The sequence below is a fragment of the Phacochoerus africanus genome, chromosome 15 (genome assembly GCF_016906955.1).
Source record: "Phacochoerus africanus isolate WHEZ1 chromosome 15, ROS_Pafr_v1, whole genome shotgun sequence".
Taxonomy (NCBI): Eukaryota; Metazoa; Chordata; class Mammalia; order Artiodactyla; family Suidae; genus Phacochoerus; species Phacochoerus africanus.
In genome coordinates this window covers 101,022,426-101,050,253 of record NC_062558.1, presented here as the reverse complement: position 1 = coordinate 101,050,253, position 27,828 = coordinate 101,022,426, and the positions used below count along the sequence as shown (strand labels likewise).

At 35.3% G+C, this 27,828-nt stretch overlaps 1 protein-coding gene across 6 annotated transcripts in view; it reads left to right on the top strand.

Moving 5' to 3' along the window:
- RNLS (renalase, FAD dependent amine oxidase) overlaps nucleotides 1-27,828 on the top strand; it is a 290,892-nt gene that overhangs the window by 192,309 nt on the left and 70,755 nt on the right. For all 6 annotated transcript variants that reach the window (XR_007132177.1, XR_007132179.1, XR_007132178.1 and 3 more), the window contains exon 5: nucleotides 21,520-21,693. Coding sequence is in view for 2 of the 6 variants with exons in the window: in XM_047760356.1 (XP_047616312.1) it covers nucleotides 21,520-21,693 (174 nt within the window). In the remaining 4 variants the exon portion in view is untranslated. The remainder of the gene's footprint in view (nucleotides 1-21,519; nucleotides 21,694-27,828) is intronic.

The following is a 27,828-nucleotide window of genomic DNA, read 5'->3' as shown; positions in this document are numbered from 1 at the left end:
AGATGGTAAACACATTGCTCCTGTTTCTTTGACTTTCAGTGCTGGGATTTTTGAAAATAACCACTAAGGATAGCAGTGATTTGGGAACTAATACCTAATGGCTAAGTGGGTGTCCTATCACTCATTTCCTGTTTATCTTTGGAAACTAATTAACATGGGAATAATAGAAACCCTCCCTGTTTAGAAGACCCACTGGTCCATCTTTAAATGCTATAGAGCTGGAATGTTTAAAAAGATTCCCTTAACACAGAACAGCTCTGCTTTCCAAAACCCTAAAGACGTTTGATAAGGAAAAATAACTAAGAACTGATGTCTTTCTCATAACCTTTGCTACCTACTTAAAAACTGAAACAGTACAAGAATTTGCAGCTTAAAATGACCAGAGAAATGGCAGAAAGCCAGAATTCTGTCAGAGATGGCTTAGAAAAGCTTAATGATTAACAAATGGGTCACTGCCTTCAGGCTCTGACCTTTAGAACTAACCAGTTTTAGCCTTTTGGTTAGGTTCCTTCAAATCATTCTGTACCAGGGAAAAACACACTCCCTAATGGCACAGTACCACCCATCCAAAAAGGAATTCTTAGGCCAAAAAGGAATTCTTAGGCAGCCCACGTATTTGGTGAATAGATGTTCTGATACCATGTAGTTGGTCCTAAACACAGTATTAACAACTGTTAAATCATATTTTTTTTTGGTTAGAGTTTAGGGAAGGCCCTAAGCACTACTGCATATCCTGCAGGTGAAATGTACGAAATTCGGTTAACATGGTAACGGCTCTAAAAATACCTAGGCTACAGTTTAACCACAGAGTTTCCTCCTCAACGTAAAAGAGCCACCGTCACGAGCTGTTCGAAAGTGCAACAAAAGCAATCTCTATCGGACTTTGTGCAAGCAGGCTATTAAATCAGGCCTAGCAATGACAATCTGCAGCCACCCTGCATCAAAGTAATAATTAAAGTTTTGCAGACCAGAACAGCAGAGCACAACCCTGCTAAGAAAAATATAAAATTGATAAGGCTTTTCTTTTCTTCTCCAACCTGTTTTCTCTCTCACTCACCCCACCCCCACCTCCAGGTGGACTAAGGAGGGCGTGGCAGGGGTGCTGAGACAAAGAGTCACCACACTGTGACCGCAGGGCCCCACCCGAAGGAAAGCCTGGGGCAGAGGGACCCAAAGGGACAATGGGCCGGGTGCCACAGTTTTCCTGCTGCTTCTGCACCAGGCTCCCACACTGGGTGCACAGGAGGCAGAATCACTCACATGGGGGTTCCTGTCTGGGCTCTTCACTTGGCAAAGACATGGAGGATGGGGTCAGCCTTTCTCTTGGAAGCCTTTGCAGTTAGAGAGTTGGAAATACAGTCAGCTCTTTTGAATTCTGAGGGTTGTTGGCTGTGCAGGGCAGGAGGTTTCTTACTATATTCTGTCATGTCTAGGGTGCCTGATGTAATAAAAAAAATACCTGGCACCCAGTTACATTTGAATTTCAGATAAACAATAATTTATTGAGCATAAGTATGTCCCATGCAATATTTGGGATATACCTACACTGAAAAAAAAAAGTATTTACCCGAAATTCAAATTTATCTGGATGTTCTGTATTTTATCTGGCAGCTCTAGTAAAGTCCTTTCATTTTATTTTGTTTTTGTCTTTGTTTTTTTGTTTCTCAGTAGTCTCCCTATCCTCCAATACCCAATCAATAAGATGGGTCTTGTTTGTTTGGAGTTTTTTTCACTTTGATTGGTTTTGTTGTTTAGTTTTGCTATGTTTTTAAGCTGTAGATCAATTTAGAAAGGCTAAGGAAAATGAACTAGCATTTACTGAGCTCATTCTTATGCCAAGCCTTGTATTAGGTACTTTTGATGCACATTTTTGTTTTATTTTGTTTGTTTTATTTTTCCCAATTCCTCACATCATTCCAGACTGGTAAACTACCCATAATCTACATTTTACAAAAGAGGATACGGATGATCAGAGAGGTTGAGTTGCAAGGTCACACAACTAACAAGTAGCAAAGCTTAGGATAAGCCAGGTGAGTATGACCCCAACTGGCTTTCTCAAACACTTAAGTATATCTGCATTAGTCATATTTAAATGTAGTGTTTAATTTCTGCATATACATAACATTAGGGTTTTTTCCTTAACAAACCTCTACCAATAGCACAGATTCTATAATAAGTGAAAAGCTCTAATTGCTAGCTGAATTGGGAATTATTCTCCATCAACTCCTTCTAAATAATAAACTATTTTATTGATCTTTTTCCTGTTATTGGACCTCCAGCCCATTTCTGACTGCTCTCTACTAGGGCTATTCTAAGGACTTTCCATATATTAATTAATTGAATACTTAAATTATTCCTATGATATAGTGATACTGTAGTTATAACCTTTATTTTATAGACAAGGAAACTGAGGTGTAGAGAGTTTAAGTAACTTTCCCAAGGTCACACAGCCTAGGTTTTGCTGTCAGGAACACAGATTTAAATCATAGTTCATTTATTTATTAGTGTATGGCCTTAGGCAAGGCTCCATACCAAAAATTGGGAATAATAGTGCCTCTCTCACAGAGAAGAAATTTTGTACATAGTAAGCACTCAACATGCATGAGTTTATAAAATGACTCTGAGAATTATCTTTACCTGGACCCTATGAAAAGGATCGTAAGAAGATATTCTAGGTCAGGGATTGGCAGCTTTTTTCTGTAGGGGCCTAAGAGTAAATATATTAAGCTTTATAGTCCTAGAGGCAAAATCAAGGATATTATTTGTGCAGTTACATAACAAGAGAGAGAACAAATTTCCACAAATCTTATTTGAAAAAATTGAAAATTTAATAATAATGGTAATAATTGAGTACAATTTTCTGTAATGTAGGTCTACTAATGAGAAGAATGGAATTCTTTTATTGTGGAGGAGGGATAACATTTCACTTAATTGGGGTTCAAAGTTAGTCTTTCCTGTCATCAGAATCAATTGCACATGTCCATCTGTTAATGCTGATTCATAATGAGATTTTACATATTTCATCTTTGAAAATGTCTTTTCATAGAGATAGGTACTGCCAAATACTAATATCTGTCCATGAGCATATGATTTTAATTGAGCACATTCATAGCTTGGAAGGCATTTAAAGAATTCTATCCGATTCATCTCCTGATACTTGCCTTTTAGCATGTCATTAAATTAATTACTTCCAATTGAAGGGTAGGTGGAAGCTCCTCAATTGCACAGTTAAATAGTTTTTAAAATATGGAAATTTCATTTGCACTTGCATCAAGGTCAAAAAAGTGCTGCTGGAACTATAGTTTGAATTCAGAAAAAAATATACGGTGCATATCTGGTGTGGAAATGGAGGCCTTGGTTCTTCTTTTAACAGCAAAGGAAATGTATAAAGGAGCTCAATATTACATTTGATTCAAAGAATATTAATTATCATTGAAATAAACACAGTATGTTTCACTTTTAAGTGCTGTTTTGTCTTGTAATTTTAGGCTGTATTTGTTAAGAAGCATAATCAGTTCTGCAACAAAAGCATATTTCTAAATCTATCAGATGTCCAATAATGGTAGCTGATAGTAGTGCATACCATTCACAAAAATTTCAACCTTGGACCTCAAAGAAATGACACAAAAAAAAATTACTACCGCTCAGTAATTAATCTGCTATAGTATAGAAATAGGGTATTCAGAGTCTTTCTGACAAAGACTTACAGAACTTAAAATGGTTAAATCTACAAAAATAAATGAAGCTCACCATTAACACTGTTTTGATTACACATGACACATTTAAATATTTTCCATAAAGCACCTTCTTGTGAATAAGACAAATAATATTCATAGGTTTAAAATGCCTTACATGTTCATAAGCTTTGTAAATTTGTATAACTAAGCCACTTTTTTCTGTTTAAAAACATATTTCTACCACTATCATTTGGAACACATCTTAGAAGATTCCCCTTCAGCTTGTACTGAATTAACATCCCTCTCAGTTTCTTCAAAAATATACTTGCCTGTAATTTTTACAGTGCACTATTCATAGAGGATAATTCTTCAGTCTCGTCAAAAGCAAGATTGATTCCTTAAATAAATAACAAGTAGAGGCATCAGTAACATCTTTCAATTCATCAAGAGCCAAAGAAAACCCAAAATCATTTGCCTTATTTTTTACTTGACTATTGATGTTGCTCCCAATATTCTAAACTCTTCAAACAGCTGTTCTCCTTGAAGCCAATGGTGCTAAACAAGTTTATTTTCTCTAGACAATTTCTTCAACAGCTACAATCAAACACAATTTAATTTACTCACCATTGGCAAACAGCTTTCCTTGCTTAGGAAACAAAGGAGACACTCAGAAACTTGCTTTGGTTGCAGCCTCATTTTCACTTTTTATTTTTGTAAAAAAAAAAAAATTCTGCTGCAATGAGATATTCCATTTAATTTTTTTTTTTTTTAATGACCATTGCTCTCCTGGGAGTTGTGATGAGTATTTAAATCTAGTAATGCCTATGTATGTTGTATTTTTTTTTTTTAGCATAGCTGTTGTTGTCATTCCACAAAAAGCACAATGCTTTGCCATCTAATTAGGTAACAAAATCATCTACACTGCTGCTGTACATGACATTTGAAGTTCACTTTTCCCTTTTTGTTTGAACATGATGAGTATGCAGTGACAATTTTAAAATAATAACAAAAGATGTCACAGTACAGCATGGCACTTGAAATATAGTCAAATCGTAACTGGATCGGTGTGGTTTGTAGTGTACCTAGCAGCCAGCACAAGGCAATAAAAGCAACCTATATCGTCTGTGTCGCAACCACTCTTCTTACTCCATACTGCCATTTTATTTATTTATTTATTTATTTATTTATTTATTTATTGACTTTTTAGGGCTGCACCCACAGCATATGGAGGTTCCCAGGCGAGGAGTCAAATCAGAGCTGTAGCCGCTGGCCTACACCACAGCCTCAGCAATGCCAGATCTGAACTGTGTCTGTGACCTACACCACAGCTCATAGCAACACCGGATCCTTAACCTACTGATCGAGGCCAGGGATCAAACCTGTGTCCTCGTATACTAGTCAGATTTGTTTCCACTAAGCCACGATGGGAACTCCCATACTGACATTTTAGTAGAAAAGCAGCAATGGACAATATATAAACAAATGAGTATGGCTGGTTCCAATAAACCGTTATTTAGGGATCCTGACATTTGAATGTCATGAATAATTTTCATGTATCACAAAACATTGATTTTCTTTTGATTTTTTTCAAGCATTTAAAAATTTAAAAACCACTCTCAGCTGAAGGACCATACAGAAACAGGTAAGGGTCAGTTATGCGCCATGGGATATTGTTTACCAATCCTTATTCTAGTAACTAAATGTTAAAGCTGACTAAAAAACTTGATGCAGGGAGTTCCCATTGTGGGTCAGCAATAAGGAATATAACTAGTATCCATGAGGATGCAGGTTCAATCCCAGGCCTCGCTCAGTGGGTTAGGTATTCCGCATTGCCCTGAGCTGTGGTGTAGGTCACAGACATGGCTCAGATCCTATGTTGCTGTGGCTGTGGTGTATGCTGGCAGCTGCAACTCCAATTCAACCCCTAGCCTGGGAACTTCCTTATGCTGCATGTGCAGCCCAAAAAGCAAAAGCAAAAAAAAAAACCAAAAAAAAATTGATGAAAAACTTTCTAAAGTAGGTGATACATGATCTGCATTTTAAAACAGGCCCTGTTAGACATATACACATCTTCTTTTTACGACAGAAAGGATAGAGTAAATATTGAGAATAAAGGCTTTAAACTGGCTCATTTGGGGCTGAGCCTTGCTCTGAAATTTACCACATGGACAAGATCCTTAATATATTTGAATCTGTTTCTTCATCTACATAAATGGGGAGGATAATTAGAATTCTCACTGAGGTCATAAATAAGACACAGAGACCTGTATCATCAACTACTACCTAACGGAGTAGAGGACCTGCCACTCAAAATGTGGTTCTCTGTTACTTGGCAGCTTATTAAAATCAGAATCAGCATTTTAACAGGATCTTCAGGTGATTTGCATACACATTATAGTTTAAGAAGCACTGGTAAATGAGATGCTAGCCAACGCAGTCCTGCGAAGAAGAGAAATTGAAGAAGTTCCTATTGTGTGAAGAAGTTCCATAGTGTCTGTGAGGATGCAAATTAGATCCCTGGCCTTGCTTAGTAGATTAAGGATTGGATCCAGCATTGCAGCAAGCTTCAGCATAGGTCACAGATATGGCTCAGATCCTGCATTGCTGTGGCTGTGGCATAGGCCCGCAGCTATAGCTGATTCAGCCCCTAGCCTGAGAACTTCCATATGCTGCATGTGTGGCCCTAAAAAAAAAAGAAATTTAAGACACACATTTTGGAAAAGAAGAAGTAATCTGTCATTATTTGTAGATGATGATGGTCATTTATAATTCAAGGTGAAACTCAAGGGGAACCAACTAAAAACTTATAATAACAATAAAGTAGTAAATAACAGAAAAGAAAGCTAAATGTAAGAAATATAAAATATATTTTCATACATATAAGTGTAAATACACATATACAAAATTCAATAGTTTTATTATACTCTAACAATGACTGATTAGAAAATGTAATATTAAAAAAAACCCAAAACCACTGTCTTCAAGGATAATAAAAACAGTAAACTACCTACAAATAAATCAAATAAGAATTGTACATGAGTGATGAAGATAACACTAAAACTTTACTGAAGGACCTAAAAGATGACCTAGGTAAATAGGGAAATATACTATACTCATGTTCACAAAGACTCGATAATAATAATTATGTCATTTGGCCCTACATTAACCTATGAACTCAAAACAATTTTCTTAAGACACTTGGAAGGTTGTTTCTGAAATTCATCTGAAAGATGAAATGTTTAAAATTCACCAAGAAATTTGGGGAGCAGGGAAGAGTGGAGACTAAACAAGACCAGGTTACTTGCTTTTCCAGATAGCAAGGCATACCAAAAAGCTATAGGAATTAAAATAAAATGACATTTTTATAGAATTGGTTAAATTGATCAATGAGTCAGAATAGAGTCCAGAAATAGATATATATTTAAGAATTTAGTTGATAAAAGAGGCATTCCAGAACAGTGGAGAAAGAATGGATTATTTAAATAAAGATATAAAGACAACAGACTATCCACTTAAAAAAAGTTCAGTTTCCCCTATTTCATACCAAATAAAATAATAAATTAAGATAGATCAAAGAGTTGGTCATAATTCAATATCTTATAATAACTTATAATGGAAAATAATCTGAAATATATATATATAAAACAGAATCTCTTTGCTATATGTCTGAAACTAACACAATATTGTAAATCAACTATGCTTCAATTTTTTAAAAAAAGGGTTGGTCATAAACAAAGCTATAAAATTACTAGAAGAGACTATAGAATATTTTTATAATCTTAATTTGGGAAGCCTTTCCTTGGAGAAGATACAAAATCTCAACTCTAAAAAAGAGAAAGAAAGAAGCAACTGGTTGAATATATGTATTTACAATATATGTAACAAGTGTGGGATTATATGCAGAATATTTGAATAGGACAAAAAACAGCCCAAGGGGCAAAGGGCAAAGTTCACAGAAGAAATGCAAGTGGTCAGTAAACGTGTGAAAAGATGATTGACCTCCCTGGTTGTTGCAGTTTTCTATTGCAGTAACCCCACCAAAATTTAGTGATAAAACAACAATTGTATTATGTCAGCAACTCTTCAGGTCGGAAATTTGAACAGGTTTCAACGGGGATAGCTTGTCTTAGCTCCACAGTATCTGGGATCTCAGCTGGAAAGACTCAAAAGTTGACGGGTGACTCTACAGCTGGGGGATGATATCTTCTGGGGGCATCTTCCTTCCTATCTCTGTGGGTTGACACTGGTATAGGCTGGAGCTGTCTGCCAGAAACCTATGTACCCTCTCAAGTTGCCTGGGATTCGTCACAACATGGTGGCTGTGTTCCAAGATTGAGCATCCCAATAGAACCAGGAATAAATTGTATTATCGTTTATGACCTAGTTCAAAAGTCACATAGTGTCATTTCTGCCTTAGTCACAAACTTTCTCAGATCCAGAGGAAGGGCACATATACTCTGCCTCTTGATAGAAGGGATATATAAAAAGAGAATGTAGAGTGGGAGATATTGTTGCCCCCATCTGGGGAAAGTCTATCTGTCATACTGGTTATCAGGAAAATGCAAATCAGATAACTTAAAAACATTACTGCACATCAGATTGATAATTCCTCCCAGTTCCATTCGTTGTTTGGGAGAAGGAGTGGGAGGGGAGATAAAAAAGAAGATAAGAAAAATAAAACCATTGGGTTTTACTGTTGTAGTAAACCTAGCTAAAAGAACAAAACAAAACAAAACAAAAAACCCTTAGGTCTTAGAATTTCTTCTTTGCTCAAAATATTATTAAAAAGTAGCCGTCTTATTAAAATATCAAAAATTAATTTTGCACACTCCACTTAAATAGCTCTACATTTTCATATTTAAATAAATAAAAGCAAAGAAATACCATAAGCATAAAATATCTCCTCTACTGAACATAAAATTGCATTTTCCCTATATTTTATCATTTTCTTCTACTGGCATGAGTAACAAAAATGGTTTCTGTGTGTGTATGCATGTGAGAGAGAGAAGAGGGGGTGGGAGGGTTGGAGGAGAGAAGGAGAGGGGAGAGAGAGAGAAACATGAAAAATCACCTTCTTTCATATTTGAGCTTTTTAAATAATATTTTTTAATTATACTCAAGAAGAACCTTGTTTAGCTAATTTTGTGATTTTAATAAGCCATTCAAATACCATTTTGCCTCAATCGAGAATTTTCCTATATAAAAGAATTTGTTATGTTTAATAAATGATTTGTAACTAATGGGTTTGCTATTTCTGTGAAGTTTCAAGTGTTATATTGTTTTTTATGTGTTAAATGAATTAGCATATAGGATAGTATTTTTATCAAAGCTATTGGAACAGAGAAAATTTTTTTTCAGAAAGGAAATGTTTTGTATTCTTTACTAAAACCATCTGTGTTCTTTTAATATTATTAATATGAATATATGATTTTATGTTTATTTACTATACCTGTGATATTTGCATAATGTTAATTGTATAGTTAACTACACACTATATAGCAGAAGATCTGCATAAACTTTATACAACTGGATTGCTGTATATACTGTTATGCAAATTCATAATCCCACCCTGATTTTAGTTCTTGCCACCATAGAAATAAAGGCAGGGTATTCAGGGACTGGCAAAGAAAAGTGAAGAGTGCACGCTTTTCCAGCCATGCTGGAGTAACAGTTGGGGCTGCTTTCCCCACAGTATCATCTTTTTGACACTTGCAAGAGAATAATAGATTATTTTTTTGCAATTGCTCATAAAATACAAACACCAGGTTAACAAATTAAAAAGTTAAATTTCTCAGGGTGGTATTGATTCATCTATATTGCATATAAAAAGTAAATATTTTATTCACTGTGTCATTCAATTCAATTTCTCAATATGCATTACTTGAAATAGAGGTGAATTAACTTTTTTATGGGCTGCCTATTCTGATTTTATCCCTTTACACCATGTCTCTGCATCTTTATGCAAGAGGACAAGCTAGCATAGTGAAATTGGTACAGAGTGACAAACCAGAGCATAAATCAGTTCCCACTCCAGACAGTTCTCAGTTTATAAACTCTGTTCAGAATCTGGTTGTTTTCAATTAGGAATGTGTATCCTTGTAGAAACAATGTTCTAATCTGCTATCTCAGTCTTGCCCACAAAAAACTTATTTATTGTTAATAAAATAAAAATTATATCCATTTGCTCAAATAAAATAGAGAACAATGCAATTGTTCTATTTATATTGGATACTGGTTATTGAGGAAAAGTCAGATGAAGAGGTAGGTGGAATCATTTGTGAGATTCTGAAGGAGACTTCAGGGAACTTAACAAATTATGGTCTTTTATTACTTCTAATTTCAGTCCAAAATATGTGGCTTTCCTTATCCTTGCATCACAACTGTTAAAGCCATTTTCAATTTGTTTGAGGGTCAAGGAATTATTCTATTCTGTTGTGGTGGTAGGGGCCCATGTCTTGTTCAGATAAAGAACAAAAGAGAAAATGGAGAGAAGGCAATTGGATGAAGAGATCTTCCTGTGACAGCAGGACAGCTTGGGTGAGGTTGAGTGGGGAGGAAGGGATTTGGGTTTATAGTGGAAGAAAAGAGGTGGCAAGAGTATGCCATCAGATGTCCATCTAACCAGGATAGGCTATATGCTGTCTGAGCTGGAGGTGAGGGTCAGGTGGGTAGAGTGGAAGCTTGGAGAAAAAAATCTACAATTGAATTCTCATATAGTGGAATAGCCATGACCTAGGGCAAAACCAGATATGTATGAAAAGATTTCAGTGCGTAATCCAATAATTTTACTCTAAATTTCCTTGTATTCAGTGAAACTAGCTCCATTTTAATGTCCCTCAGTAGACACAGGTATGGAGAAAGGTTTGATCTTTGGAATTTGCTCTTTAAATAATACAATGACAAGATCCCATTTGTCATCCCATCACGGAAATCACACCCTAAGCAGATGTACACTATCTGAAAGCAAAGAATAAACAAGTTTGTGCAGTGGATGTGTTAAGGCAGGAAAGCAAAGGAGGAATTTATGTTTCTGACTCTACAAATAGTTGAACCATATGTCAGAATATGTCATAAGAAGGAAGAAACTACCTACTGTGTTCCAGACTATAGTGGTACTTTGGTTAACTGTGTTAGAGTTAAATTATATATTAACTCTGATTAATGACAGATAACTGGTAAAACCCCAAACCTTGTAGAAAAAAAAATTACATAGAGTAAATCTGTTACTAAAATATTATTATAGATGAAGGTGAAGTTATAGATAAGAAGAAAACACTTCGAGTCTTAAAATTGGCTATAAAAACCACTTTTCCAAAGATAAGCTAGGAAAAAATTTTCATTTCTTTCCTTCCTTGCTCCCACTTCTAAATCTCCTCTTAACAACTGTACCTTCCTATATCTTCTTATACCTCTCTATACCAGTTAAGGCTGTCTTGTTAATCTCTTTCCCTGCAGGAGGAGTAAGAACAACAATTGTTATTATTACTTTTTATTTGCTCCTATTTTGTGCCAGGTACTATATATATATAATTTTATAATATTTAGAAAATAAAATTTCTCATCTTTGTAACAACCCTTTAAACTAAGTCATACCACTACATAACAGATGAGGAAACAGAGGCTCAGTGAGGAGAAATATGTGTTATCATGTTATATTGATATGCACTTATTTATACACATAAAGATTTTTGCTGATGCTCAGAAGTGCAAGTATTCAATTAAGGATACCCTCTGTCAAATCCTTCAGGGTAAACATTTGCACTGATGTAAAGATCAGATAAGAAATAGGAGGAAATGATTGAAACCTGGAAGTAAAAACTTAGACTTTAAAATGGGAACAAAACAGGAGTTCCCAATGTGGTGCAGTGGAAACGAATCTGACTAGGAACCATGAGGTTGTGGGTTTGATCCCTGGCCTTGCTCAGTGGGTTAAGTATCCAGTATTGCCGGGAGCTGTGGTGTAGTTCGCAGACACAGACTAGATATGGCGTCGTTGTGGCTTTAGCTCTGATTAGACCTCTAGCCTGGGAATCTCCATGTGCCACAGGTGTGGCCCTAAAAAGCAAAAAATAAATAAATAAATAAAATGGGAACAAAATGAAGATAACAAAAATGAACAATATTATACTAATGTGAAGACCAGTGAATTAATTTTATAAAAATCTTTAAAAATGATTGTGCTTTTCATCAAATTGAGATTTTGTTACTTAAGGGAAGATGCTGAATTTAAATTAAGCAAAATGCTGTAGGCCCCCTCTAAATGAAAATCTGGTGTCACTTACAGGTTTTTTTTTTCCCCAAGTCCAATTTATTTGCTTTGGCTTTAGCTAAGCATTGTGGGGAGTTGTTATTTTGCAAATAGAAAAGAAGCTAGTGGATTTGCAAAGTACAAGATGAACATATTTCTGAGTGTCCTAGCTAGAGTATACATCACCAAACTCTGACATTTTCCCTTAATATTGCAGATTTCAGGTCCTTGCAATCATTGCTTTCTGATATCTGAAACTATAAAAGTTTTGAATTAGAATGTTAATTCTCTGAGCCATTGCCTCAGTATAAATTAACTCTAGCCATAAATATAAAAATATATATCTGTATAAAAATGTGAGGTGACATGTAATAAAGTTTTTATTATTATGAATTTTAGAATGACTATATTGCTCATGAATGGCATGGCCATAAAGTAATTAAATGGATAGGCTGGAAAGAGTGGCTATAAAATATGTATGATATTCTGTGACATTTGGTATAAGAGTACACACAATGCTTTATTTCTATATTCTTTCTCATCTGAAACTCAGCACTTTTTTTTATAATAAGAATGATGGCATAATAGTCTAAAAATTTAGAATGCATGGAAATAAAGCAAGCATTTTCCAACCTTATTATTGTGGTTTCCAGACTTAACTGTATATGTTCTGCAAAGAAAACAGGAAAAGCCAACTACATTTCTATTCTAAAATCCAAAAAAAGGGCTCCCAAGGATAAAATTGATAATAACTAGGGTAAATTTATTTTATGTCTCAGTCCAAAATCTATCATAGGGTCTGCTAAGTATTTTGTTAAGAGGTATTTTATGGCTGGCGTAGTGCTGGATGCATACTGGACTTTCAGTAAACAATATTTGAGCTAAATAATCCCACATTCTTTTAGAAAACAGTTTCTACATTAAAAAATGTTTATTTTTCTAATCACATGGTTACAACTAGTTGCTATAGAAATAATTGACTGGGTCATTTTAGTTTCACAGGACCTCCATCCAGATAAAGAGAAGAGTGGGTAGCAAGTTTGTATAACAGCAGAGACTTCACGTGATTGGGAGAAAGTCAGAGGCTTTATGAAGAGCCAACTACAGCCACATCTGTATAGCAAAATACCTTTTTTTTTTTTTTTCCCCAAAGGCCACTGGGATAGAATGGCAAGAAAGCAGAAACAGAGACCAGAGAGAAAACTTTTTTTTGTCCTTGACAGATTGTTCTTTATGATTAGAGAGATGGGGAGACAGCAGGGATTAGAAATCCCTTCTGGATCGCTGGGGAGAAGGAAGGGAACTTGATTCAAAACTGGGGCTGGTTACAGCACTAACAATTTGGGCCTTCAAGTATTGCAAAGACATTTTAGCATGAGATCTCCCCCCAGATCTTATATTGTTTATTTTTATCTTTACCAGAAACAAAATAAAGTCATGATCAACTAAGTATTATTAGATTTTTAGAAACCTTAGTGTCTTTATGTCTCAGGGTCTTACGGAAATTTTTAACCAAAGTAATAAATGCTGTTTATGACTTCTTTAGAGGTACATAATATTCCAACATATTAATACCCTCTGAACTTCCACAATTTAATTTTTAAAAAATTATTACCTGAAATGGTTTTAGCATATTTAATACACCTTACTTTTTTCTTTTCATTTTTGGGTGCCCTGTGGCATATGCGGCTCAGATTGCAGTTGAGACCTAAGCCACAGCTGCAGCCATGCCGGATCCTTAACCCACTGTTCCAGGCCGGGGATTGAACTGTGCCCCAGCGCTCCCAAGACACTGCCAATCCCATTACACCACAGCAGGAACTCCAATACCTCTTACCTTTCAAAGAAAAGTTTTGGGTTTTTTTACCCTCTAATCTGAAAAATGAAGTATATCCAGTATGTATATTTTACCTGCCAGAAATCTTTGATTTAGTATTATCCCGATATGCTTGAAACTTAGGATGTTGCCTCTAAAGGCTTTTAAAACTTTTTCTAAAATATGTTATATATATGGACACCTCTAAAGACTTTTAAATTCAAGAACTGTAGTGTTGAGTTTTTGCCATACATTTATTATGTGCCAAGTATTATGCTAAGTACTTAATATTATCTCATTTAATTTTCTTAACAATCTTTTAAGGCTAGCACTGTTATTATTCTTATTTTATAGGAAAACAGACACTTAGGGGTATTAAGCAATTTGATCAAGGTCACAAAGATTCTGTGTCAGAGTCAGAATTCAAATCCCAATTTTTCTGATTCCAGAGATACCTCTCAGGATGAAAGAAATATTTCCCCAAGGAAATCTCACATCGATATAACTGCTAAAGTCTGTGCCCAATAAACTCTAGATTTACTGCTTGCCAAAACTATTTTTGAAACTGTGCTTCCAGGCATGATGACTTCTATACCTATAGAGTCCACGTGAACATTCAATTTATTCCAGGTGAAGTGAAATGAGACTGGTTCTGTGGTGCTTTTACACTAAAGGAGTGACTCATGAATGGTAAAAGCTCAGATTCTGTTCGGGCCTGCTAGGAGAACTATTTACAGGAATGGGTCTTTCAGCACTATTTCTACAGCTACTCTGAGTAAAGAGAAACCAGCTATTCTGACTAAAATATGATTGTCTCCATGTACCCAAAGAACTAGAAGTCTAGTATTAGGAGTTGAATTTGTGCCTAAAACTTCTTGACATCCTCGGAATTCAATGTAAAAGATAAAGGCAATAATAAGTAAATCAAGAGTTGCTGGTGTCCCCTGATGCAGAGCTTAAATTGTTATAATACAACTGACTTCCTAACTTCAGTTGTCCCTGCGCTGAAATTCTTTATATATGATAGCAAATTCCAGAGTTCCAGAGTGCTTTCCTAGAAGAAGCTAGTAAAAAATATAGTTAAATATTGTTTCAGTCAGGGTCCCAGCAAAAAATAGACGGTATATTTTAAAGGATTCCACCTGAAAGAATTCAATAAATGGACATTTGCAGAACAATGTAAGGCAATCAGCAAAAGATATTATGACAGTAAGAGCAGGAAGCCTTTACTACCCTAGGTCTAAATGGATGAGGAAGAAAACTAGGTATCCAGCACCCCAAGAGAGTTGGAACCATGGAAGAAGAGCTTCCTGAAAGAAACTTTAATGTAGAGGAGCTCAGCATTGCTAGCACCTGGCAAAGCAGGACGGAGCAGAAGGAACCAATATTCCAGCCTCTGAGTCCTTCTCCTGCCTCTTCCTCTCATTGGCCCAAACCATCCAGAATCAGAGCTCACAGGGATTCAGCCAAGGAGAGGGCAGTCACCCCAAGCACAGAGCAAACAAAGAAGGGCAGGGGTAGATGTGAGGGAGTAAGAATAACTAGCAGAAGTCAAGTTTTGGTCTCTAAGTGTTTAAACAGGAAAGAAAGGAGGGAAAGAAAGAGGAAGGAAGGAGGGAAGAAAGAATGGAGAGAGAAGGAGGGAGGGAAGAAGGGAAGGAGGGAGGGAGGAAGGAAGGAATAAAGGGAGGAAGGGGGAGGAAAGAAAGAGAAAGAAAAACCAATAGATTATCTAAATAGATAATATACAATACTAAAAATTAAACAACATAGGAAAAATTTTATAACATACAATAAATGGGGATCTGTTATATGTCATTCATTAATAAAAAATCAACCTAATAATATGAAGAATTTAACAGACCAATTAGCAAAACAACAAGAAAAGATGGTTTCCGAAAGAGACAAAGTAGATATGTGAAGAATGTTTAGTCTCATCAAATAGTTATGGAAGCTTACGATAAAACCAGGGTGAAATCCATTTTTCCTATTAAGTTATCAAGAAAAAAAGGTAATACCTAATACTGGCAAAGATACAGTGAATTTGATCTTTCCATAAACTGTTAGTGGAAGTGTAAATTGGTACATCTTTCTGATAATTCAGTAATTCCACTTGCATTATTCTATGTTAAAGAAATAATTAGAAATTTAGATAAAGATCTATGCACAAAGATGTATAACAGCTTTAATTAAAGTGGACGAAAAGGAAACAAATGTCCAACACTAATGAAATAGTTAAATTCAAATTACATCATATCCATTAAATCAGACTGTATGGGGGCATTAAATTATTTTATAGTGAGATTTTTTTGCAACTCATAAGCAAATATGCAGTATACAAAATTATTTGTACAATATGATCACAGCCATGTTTAAAGGCAAAAGTTAGTAAAATACTAAAGAAAAAATGTCAAAATGTTGATGACTTTCTCTGGATAATTAGAATATGGTGGTTATTTTTCCTTTTGCCTGTTTATACCTATGTGTACTTTCCAAATATTCTAAAATGAGGATGTGTTCATCAATGTTTATAGGATGTCTATATTTCATTAATCATTGGTCTTGGACGTGGACACACAAAGCTCATAAGGCACAGTCTTTGCCTCAAGTTGCTTTTAATGCAGTGTCTTATTTTCATCTTTAACTTTTAAAATTATAGAATAGCAAAGCTGTTTACTAACCAGGATAGGTGAGGAGAAGAAGTGTCCCATCTATTCCTCATTTGATGTCTTTCCCTCACACCACATTTTTCAAGCCAACAGGAATTCTGAGTGCTTTATCTTCAGAATATGTCCAAATCCTATGAAAGGTAAACCAATAAAGCTTTCAGAAAAAATAAATAAGAGAATATCTTCAAGTAGGCAGAGTTCTTAAATTGGACACAAAAGGGGTAATTATAAATGAGAAAAAGAGGTAAAATGTGTTAAATTATAATTAAAATTCTTTTCATCAAACCATACTATTAAGAGAGTAAAAAGCCAGGCCACTGAGTAGAAGAAAGCTTTTAGAATTCATATATAAGACTCATATCCAGAATATATAAAGAGCTCCTATGTAGCAATAAGAAAAAAAGGCAGACAACCGAGAAGAAAAATGAATAAAGTTTTGAACAAGCAATCACAAAAGGATATCCAAATAAACACAGAAAAAAGCTTCCAAATATTAGTCATCATGGAATACAAAACCACAATATGATGTCATTACATCCCAAATTAAAAATGCAGACTGTAGCAAATGTGGATGAAGATGTGGAACAACTAAACTCTCATACACCCTTGGTGAGAGTACAAATTTGGTTCAGTCACAGTCACTTTAGAAAACTATTTGGCAGTAGCTACCAAAGCTGAACATAAGGGAGCCCCATGATCCAGGAATTCCTGTACTGATATATACTCAGGAGAAGCACAGATATAAGTTTTCACATTACATTTGTAGTCACCAAACTTGCAAATAATCCAAATGTCCATCAACAGAATGAATAAAGTGTATTATATACATATAAGCAATACTATCCAACAAGGAGAATTAAGTACAACTACATGTAACAACACTTATAAATATCACAAGCATGATACTAAGCGAAAGAAACCAGACACAAAGAGTACATACTGCATCATTCTGCTTCCGTGGCATTCAGAACAGCTCAACTAACCCATGGTGTTAGAATTCAGGATTACTGATTTCCCTTGGCAAGGAGTGCCTGTAAAGGAGGAAGAAGGTAGCTCCTAGGGTTCTGGTAATGATCTGTTTTTTTATCTGGCTGCTGATTATGCTGGTGCATTCACCTTATAAAAATTCAGGGGATACTTTTCTGTAGGTATATTAAAACTCAATTTAAAATTATTTTATATATATGTATGTATTTGTATGTGGCATGCATACATACACATACATGCAACACATATTTATAAAATATATATAATGTAAATGTACTATACACACACATATACACACATACATAGAGATATGTATATTACATCCAAAATAGTAACCACTTGTGACCTTTTCAAATGTTACTGTCAAAAATATTTTGACATTTTTTCTTTAGTATTTTCCTTTAGTATAGATTTGCAGTCTAAGACTACTACAATAGCTGCCCAAATTCTTCTCATGCATCCCTTCAGTCTTCAGCTGTAGCCAGATGACAATTTTTAAAAACAAAACCCAGGTCATATCTGTCATTGGCTCAAAACCAATAGCACTTTCCCATATCAATCAGAATAAAGCACTCAGAGGAGACATATATTTCTGACAGCCTTTTTACAATAGCCTCACTATCCAGACCTGTCATTTTTATCCCTTTACTTTGTTTTACTTTTCTTTATAGTTCTTATCACCAACTGACATACCATTTATTTGGTTACTTATTTATAATTTCTCTCTCTGCCACTAGTATGTAAGCTACCCAGGAGCAGGCATTTTTATCTTTATGTATTATATCCCTAATATCTAGAACAACAGGTACCTGGCATCATAAAATTTGCAATGAATAAATGAATGGGGTCCCCACCACACTATATAGAAAATAAGCAAAATATGTATGTCTAGCCCTTCTTAATACGTTAGGAGAGTAAAAGAATAAAATTACATTAGGAAACAAAAAAACGAAATTATTTGAAGTTATTCAGAAGTACAGTTCAAATCTTCTGTTTGTCTTTCTCCTTCCCCTCTTCATCTTTCTCTCTCTGTTCTTCCCCTCCCCCATACCCACACTCACACACATGTATGCATACACAGCCAAAGGCACAAGGAGAATGGGAAAAAGCCAGTTCTCCTAAATGGCAAACATATGAATGCAAACTACCCCATTTAACACAATTGAGAGCCATTCACTCACATCAAATGGCCATAAAATATATTCTGTATTATATATACATGTGTGTTTAAGTGTGTATATAATTACAGAGATTATGTACTCCTAGTGGTTCAGAATTAAATGAGAATGACATCCAGGCAAAGATTCCTTATTTTTGGAGTTCCTTTCGTGGTACAGCAGAAACAAATCCGACTAGAAACTATGAGGTTGCGGGTTCAATCCTTGGCCTTGCTCAGTGGGTTAAGGATCTGGCACTGCCATGAGCTGCAGTGTAGGTGTGGTGTAGGTTGTAGACTCGGCTTGGATCTGGCATTGCTGTGGCTGTGGCATAGGCTGGCAGCTGTAGCTCTGATTAGACCCCTAGCCTGGGAACCTCCATATGCCATGGGTATGGCCCTAAAAAAGTAAAAAAAAAAATTAATTAATTAAAAAAAATAGATTCCTTATTTTTGAATTAGGCATTTTTATATGAGCCTTGTTTTGTGGATACATGGTCCTTTTGAATACATGACAGTGAAGAACTTATTACTTTTCTTGCCCAAATATATATTGAGGATAGAAGGCTGCTCCCTCCAGCATCTTGCTTTAAATTTTTTTTTAAACAACATAAGACCATTTTTTAGGTCCTGCCACAATCAAAAACTTTCTAGCCCCTGAAGACAAATTTTTTGGTAAGTGAATATGTTCAGAAATTGAGATTGCTTCAGTCAAAAGTCTCACCTCCCTGTTCTCAGAATGAATTGTGGAGCCCCTGGAGCAGACAAGGGTGTGTAAGATTAATCTCTGTTTGTATATAGGTATCAATTACCTTTTCAAAGGGCTACCTAGTGGGATTGGCAGATCATCTAAAAATTGGCTAAGTGTGCAAATATATGTGGCGGGGAGAAAAAGTTCCCATTTTTGTCATCAACCTAGTTGACCCCTCAGTTTTGGTTAAAAAAAAAAAAAATATATATATATATATATACACACACACACACATACACATTTTATATTTATATATTTTTAAAAGAGTTTTAGGCTCTTTCAGTGCTAAATAGCTGACTTCACAATTTCGTTGGTTTATTTTTTAATTGAAAAAGTAGGAAACTTAGTGATAAGCCCCAAAGTACACAATATGTGCTCAACTGCCAGTATTAATCCCTTTTACCTCCTCCACTTCAGAAAGCAGTAAGCATGATATCAGACCCCTTAACTCTAAAAGCAGATTGAATAATAAAATGAAGCCCATTGAATGTAGCCAGGGCAGGGTTGGTGGTTCACTTGTTCATCAAGTAGTTAATTCTTACAGTAAGACAGAAAATGATGATTAAAGGGAATAATGGCTTTAACTTCTAAGTGCAAAATAACCATTCATGTCAGAGGAGAAAGCAATACTAAAGGTCATTTTCAAGCTCAGACTTACAAATTAAGAGGGGAAAGTATGGAGTAATGACGACATGTGCATAACTCTAATGCTGGAATTCCAGCTTCATTTTGACCACTCAACTTGGAAGCTGTGTAACCTCTTCCAAGATTAAGTAAGGGCAAGTTACTTAACCTCTCTGAATCTCAGCTTCATAGAGATGTTAAATTAGGATGATAAAAACACCCATTTTGTAGAGATTTTGTGAAGATTAAATGAGGTCTTAGTTCTAAAAATGTTCTGTAGCCAAGAATATGCTGTGATAATGTATAGGATTGTTACTGTGTTTAAATAATTTATTGAGGACCCTTCTTGCCTCCTCTCTTCCTCTGGAAGTCAGTTCTCTAAGGTTTAGCTAGAGGTAACTCTTGCCCTTGAAGTCTGCCAATCCCTACTGTTTTAGATTAGAATATTTTTCATCAATTAAATGAGAATTTTTCATGTGCTCCATTTCTGAACCAACCTACCTAATTCTTCAGAATAGAACTATGGCCGTCTCTGAATTCCAAATTATTAATATGCTACATATATGAACAAGCAGCTCCCCAAGACCCTTGAGGGTAGAAAGTTTGGAAAAGAGATTAAAAAGTGAAGGAAAACCTTTCCTTCTGCAGCCCAGGATGGCATATTGTCCCATTTTCCTAAATATTTTTCACTCTATAATAGAAAATGTGACTATTTAATGAACACCTATCATATGCCAAGCAAAGAGCTATGCATTATTCATGCAATCCTCACAACAGACTTAAAGCATCCTATACTATTATTGCCACTTACAGACAAGAGAACTATAACTAGAATAAGTCACCTACCTTGTAAGTGGTAGAGTTGGGATTTGAACCCAAACCTGCCTAATTCCTTTCCCAGTGTTTTTCCATGTGTTGATTATTTACATCCTACATTTTGACTAACTTTGCATGTCTTACTTTCGCCTTTCTATCCCTTAAAACTCTCGTCCTTTTTATTTCTATGAGTCAGGTAGAGGACTATAACAAAGATAACTAAGGTATGGTCCCTGTGCTTAAGGAACTGTGATAATCCACTGACAGAAAGATAGCAGGAAAACAAATAACTACGTGGCATGGAAGAAATTAAAAGTTTCTTAAGAGATGGAGCACTAGTCTCCTTGCCTGCAACATGGGAATAATACTCTGTACAGTGGTTGTTAGGATAGCGTGAAATGCTATGTTAAGTTTTTGGCAAAGACCCTGACCCATAGGAAGTGCTTAGTGTATGGATCTGTAATGTTACCAGATAGTCCCAGGATAATACTAGGGTACAAAACTAGGAAAGCAACTTGGCATCTGATTTTGAGAGCCTTGAGTGCCGGTCTAGAGTTTGGACCTCCAACTTGATAAAAACAAGTGTGCCAAGGTCAATAATCATTCTGCAAAGAAATTAGATCTGATACTATTTTACATTACCTTTCAAATTCATTGTAAGTGAGATGGAGCTGGTAGAAACAGTTGGAACTGGTTTAAAGGAGTTTCATATTTGATGTACTAAAAGGAAAGATGATATTTTCAAGTCTGATGCCCTGTCTTTTTTCTTCCACAGTAATTAGTGAATGCCAAAGGCAGCAACTGGAATCTGTGAGCTACTCCTCTCGCTACGCACTGGGCCTCTTTTATGAAGCTGGCACGAAGATCGATGTCCCTTGGGCTGGGCAGTACATCACTAGTAATCCCTGCATTCGCTTCATCTGCATTGATAATAAGAAACGCAATATAGGTCAGTACCCCCATTATTTCCCTTAAATACAGTAACCGTGGTGGGTGTATATCATGAAAAATGCTGTTTAATTGAGTGTTGCCATTCTGAACAGAGCAAGCATTTAACTTCAAGCCACAGGGGATAAAATTTAATGTCACATTTGGCCAATAATAAAATACACAGTGAAACCAGCGAAGTTTTTCAGAAAATCATTCACCACATGGTTTGTATTACTGAGTTTATGAAAATAGTGTCAGAAGGTTTAAGATTTCAAAATGGCCCAAGTTCTATTGCCTTAATATGAATCCATCTATATGCAAATTTATCTCTCATCATTTGTTCCTTGGTGGGTTTTTTTTTTTGTTTGGTTTTATTTTTTAAATTTGATGAGCACTTTTCTTTCCAGTTCCCAGGCTAGAAATAAAAAGTGAATTTTACTATGTTGTGAAAATCCTTCACTTCAGTATAATTTTATTTATTTAATTTTCATCTGAAAGACTACATAAAATTACTTTGTGTACAATGTAACTAAAACATTAGGTAAAATGTTCCACAAGAGTTTTACTAGAATGGGATAAAAAAACTACACCCCACCCTTTTTGTTGAAGATAGTTATTAAGATTAGATTTGAATTGCAAGAATAAACATAACTGATTTATTTCAGGCATAAAGGTGAAAGTTTATTCCTATTCATAGGATTAAGGTGATCTGTGCGACATTGCTTTTTGTGGAATAAACTATAATGATCTAAAATGACTAAATTCTTGAAAGAAATCGTCATTTTAATTTGTTATGGTGTTTTATGGCGCAGTGATGGTTTCATCAAGCCATTAGTTAGAAGTCTTGACTGATAAAATCACCAACTAATGTCTCTTGGCTTGCCAGAACTTCATAATGATAGAACTGGGCTGGAGTATGGTTTTTATATCAGAGCACATGATCTTAGAAAAATGTTTCTTTTATAACTTAAAACTCCCTGAGGGCTGGACTGTTTATATTAACATGATACCACATATATGTACAATCAGAAGTTCATGAAATGCCCTGTAACAGCAATGGACTAACCACTTTTAACTCTACAGCTGCTTTGCTCTGAGAAAAGGAAAATAGCCCTTGATCATCTCATGTTATATGTCATGAATTAGACATTATCCTTCATAAGACATGATATCTGTTAGGGTGTATTTAATAACACATAACAGAAAAACTAATTTAATTTGTTTAAACAACATAAGGACATTTGTTATATTATCTGCTTTGGACTAAACTCTATCCCCCCAAATCCATGTGTTGAGCCCTCAACCCCTAATATGATTATATTTGGAGATAGGGCTTTTAGGAGGTAGTTGCCGTTAAATGAGGTCATAAGGGTAGAATCCTAACATAATATGATCGGTGGCCTTATAAAATGAGAGAGAGAGAGAGAGCTCTGTTTTTGTACACACACCAAAGAAAGGCCAGGGAAGGATAGTGAGAAAGTGAAAAGGCAGAGTGTCTGCAAGCCAAGGAGAGTCCTCATGAGAAACCAAATCAGCTGGGCCCTGGATCTTTGACTTCCCAGCCTCTGGAACTGAGAAAAATAAATTTCTCTTTTTAAGCCATCCATTCTATAGCATTTTGTAATGGCAGTCCAAGCTGGCTGATATATTTTCTGAAAGAAAGAAGCTAGGGAGATTTCAGGATTGATGGATTCAAGAACTGAGCAATATCTTCAGGATCTAGGATTTATCCTTCTCTGTTCTCTTCCACTTTCAGTGTTGACATTCTCAGAGGACTAGTAGCAAGATAGCAATAGCCGTTAGAGCCATGTCCAGACCCAACTACATACTTAATTTAAAAAAAAAAAAAAGACTATTGCTGTTTCTATCCCTTTCTAAGAATCAAGGAAATATTTCCAGAAACCTCTTAACTGGCTATCTTATATTTGATAGGTCAGAATTGGGTTACTTGACCAGTCTGAAGCTAGTCATTGGCAAGTGGGGTCGGACTCAAGACAAATCAAGATTATAGCCCTAGACAAACCAAGATCTTCTCCTGGAACTGGTATTAGAATCATCTTCGTTTTAGTCATATGAGGTGTAGATACCTGGATAAAACGGAGGTTAGGAAGAAAGAAGGACTAGTGGATGCTGGGTTAGCAACAAATAGTGTCCATTATCAACAAGTATATTCACATCTTAATGTTGGAGATAAAGTTCTAAAGTTGGAATATAAAGAGAAGAATCATGTATATTCAGAATCATCTTTGAAACTCCCTTTAAGCTACATGAAATTTCGGAGAGTGATATAAAGTTCGTAAATTCAGTACAGCCATTGTGCCAACATTCAATAGATTTCAGTTTCTTAGGGTGAGTCCAGATGAAATAGTTGGTTTGCATTTATAGGACAGAGTGATATTTTTTGCTATGAAAGGTGCACAGAAAAGAAAGGAATAGCAGTCATATTTCCTAACAGATTAAATCACTGTATAAATGTAGGGGGATATTGGGTAAAAACACCCACACTACAATGCAGTAGCAATTTGTAAAATCAGAATTATGCACACTTGAAAAATGCAACATAAAACTATTAATAAAACTCACAAGATTGGAAGCAAATAATAGAAAATCAAAAAAAAATTATGTAAGCAGCCACACAATTTTTTTTTTTTTGTCTTTTCTAGGGGCCGCATGTGCGGCACATGGAGGTTTCCAGGCTAGGGGTCTAATCGGAACTGTAGCCGCCAGCCTACACCACAACCACAGCAACACGGGATCCAAGCCACGTCTGTGACCTACACCACAGCTCACGGCAACGCCAGATCCTTAACCCACTGAGCAAGGCCAGAGATCGAACCCGCAACCTCATGGTTCCTAGTCGAATTTGTTAACCACTGAGCCATGACGGGAACTCCAGCAGCCAAACAATTTTAAAGCTGGAGGGCCAGGTGAATTGGGAACCATGTTTTCGATATAGCCCATGGTGGTGCCACGTCAGACACCAGAAAAATATCTTCCCTCCTTTAGCAGTTTTATGAAAACTTTGCTTTGGATTATGCAAGTTTTAAATTATCAGATGCCCCCAGTAATGGCTGTCCCTAACAAAAATCTAACTGCCTCGCATTTAAACTATTTTTGTCTCACATCTGGGTCCAGGTTCCTAAGAATATGTACTTGAATGAACATAATGTAGATGTCTATATAATGTAATCTCACTGTATTTTATTAATATTGACATTTAAGTAGACCAGTAAAAATTATCTCTTTATGTTATTAACACTACTCAACTCAATCCTTTATTTGGAGTGTTTGATTGAATCAATAATTAATGCTGTAAATAAATACACTCAACCAATAAAGGAGAACACTTGTGTTCTGTCAAGGTAGGGCAGCAACAAGATGGACTGAGGGGAGCAGTGTTGAGTCCACAAAATAAAGTCTGTTGTCAAATCTTGAAGAGAGCCAGAGGATAAAGGGTTAGTAGCCCAAACTAGACAAAGGTCAAGGAGTAATCATTTATCAAATGTCAAGAGTAGACAGTATACAAAAAAAAAAAAAAACCCGCAACAAGGACGAAGGTCTCCCTAAGCAGAGGGGCTAAATTCCAAGACTTACTAGACCCAACTTCAATACCAGTGTTTATGGGTATGACCCAATATACTTGGATTTTTATTTCTCAGATGTGTTCAATGGAACACCAGTTCCCGATATGCTCTTTGGGAAGGGTATTTGTCACCAAATAACTTTGCAAAATGCTACTGGTTCTACCTATTTTAGAGAATCACAAGGCCTATTATCCTATTAAAAGACATTCCTATAGAAAAGACACGTTCTCACTGTTTAAATCTAGAATTTCCCAAATGTACTTGACCATGGAATATTTTCTTTGGACACGAGGCCTATTACTATCCCACAGAAACCATTCCCCAGGGTACATTTGAGAAAGCCTGACTTTGTATCACCATTTGTGCTCATACCTGGGCAGGAATTATAAGCCAGATGAGGAGGATGAGGAAGTCTAGTCGAGATATTTTTAAAGGTGGAAGACTTATTGCACTTGAACTCAAGACTTGGTGGGGTTATAACTGGACGCAATCTAGGTTGAAATAAGGTCATGTTAATTATCAATTACTGTGGATAATTTTAAATTATTAATAATATCATTGTGGGAAGAATTTGAAGTTTATGTTTTTCATTATTTAAAGTTTTATTCAAGTATAGTGGATTTACAATGTTGTGATAATTTCTGCTATAAAACAGAGTGATTCAGTTGTACACATACATAATCTATTCTTTTTTCAGATTCTTTTCCCATATAGGTTAGCGTAGAATATTGGGTAGTATTCCTGGACTGTACAGCAGGTCCCTGTTGACCAGCCATTCCATATACAATAGTGTACGTATGCCAATCCCAAACCCCCATCAATCCAGTCACCTTGTGTTCACTTAAGGGAGTTCATTATTATTCCAGTTAAGCAGATAGTAATACAATTGACAATACAGAATGGTCTGCTTTAGGATTTGAAACATTGTGGAATGATCCGTTCTTAAACTTGCAGAAAATGCAATACAGCTAGAAAATACTTTATAAGTAGAACAAAAAAGAAGAAGAGGAAAGAAAAAGGGAAAAGGTGGAAGAAGGAAAAGAAAAGAACTGTGATAACGAAAAATTGTCAGGTTCCCAGTTCAGGTTTTCGTTTTAAAATATCAACTCCAGAAACAGAGCTCTCAGATAAAATAGTAATCATCTTAAAATAACAAGCAGTGATCAGTTACAAAATTCATAGTATTGTGTCTTTTGTATTACAGATATAGTCATTTGTAATTCAATTATGTAACTGGCACTATCCCTATAAATCTGTTAAGCCAATTTAATAAAAATAGTCAAATACTAATTACAAATATCCATCTCTCTACTACAGTGATACCACAGAATATCACATGAGATACTGAGATGCTTTCTCAGGGAGGAAAAAGTGTATATATATATGTGTGTGTATACATATATATGTTCGTGTGTGTGTGATGTATAAATATACTTACATAAAATATATGTGTACGTGTATATAGGTACACATGTATACATAAAAATAAATATTCATGTATTGTCATTTAAAGTAATATGCACACATTATGAAATAGACTAACGTTATTTCACATGATATTTGCCACTTCTAAAAATAAAAATGAGTTTTCTTTAGAAAATGAAACAACGCAGCCCATTTTGTAAGGAGAACATTTACACATAAATAAAAACGAACATCCCTTTCAGTCTCTGGTTTCCCTATCAAGTAATCCTCAATGGGAAAGATTTACCTCCATGATAACACTTGTCCTCCGACTTGCAAAGCAAGTTAACTCAGTATGAAAATCAATGCCAGAGACAGAGGGAAAGTGGAAAAGCAGCTAAATATATAACATCAAAAAAACCCTTAAAATATCCTATGGAGAATGTTACTGGGAAAATATATGTATCTTATGGGAGTTTTTTTCAGGAAGATGGAATTCGCAAATATTTGATTTATATGTTTTCTATTTTCAATTTATTCAATCAAATAATTATTTACAAATATGTATTGGATGCCTCTGTGTGCCAGGCACTGTGCTAAGAATGAGGATCCCACAGCCCCAACCTCATAAAACATAATATTTTATGAAGTCTACTCACATGAGAAATTCTGAAGGAAATAGACACATGAGGCTTTATAGGACTGGTAGACCTTATAGGACTTGGAATCGAGGAAGAGTCCTCACAAATATAAATGGATGCATTGATATATATGGTATAGAGAGTATCAACTCATATCTATGATTAAAAATGGGGAGAGTCCTGTTGTGCCATGATGATATTATGAGCTTTTATTTATTTTTTAATTGAAGTATAGTTTATTTACAATATTATGTTAGTTTCAGGTGTACAGCAAAGCGATTCTGTTATACATGTATATTTTTTCAGATTCTTTTCCACTATAGGTTATTATAAGATATTGAATAAATTTCCTTGTGCTATACAGTAGGTCCTTGTTGGTTATCTGTTTTATGTATAGTAGTGTGTACCTCTTAATCTCAGACTCCTGGTTTATCTATCCCTCCCCTACCAATTTCTCTTTGGTAACCAAAGTTTGTTTTCTGTGACTGTGAGTCTGTTTATGTTTTGTAAAAAAATTCATTTGTA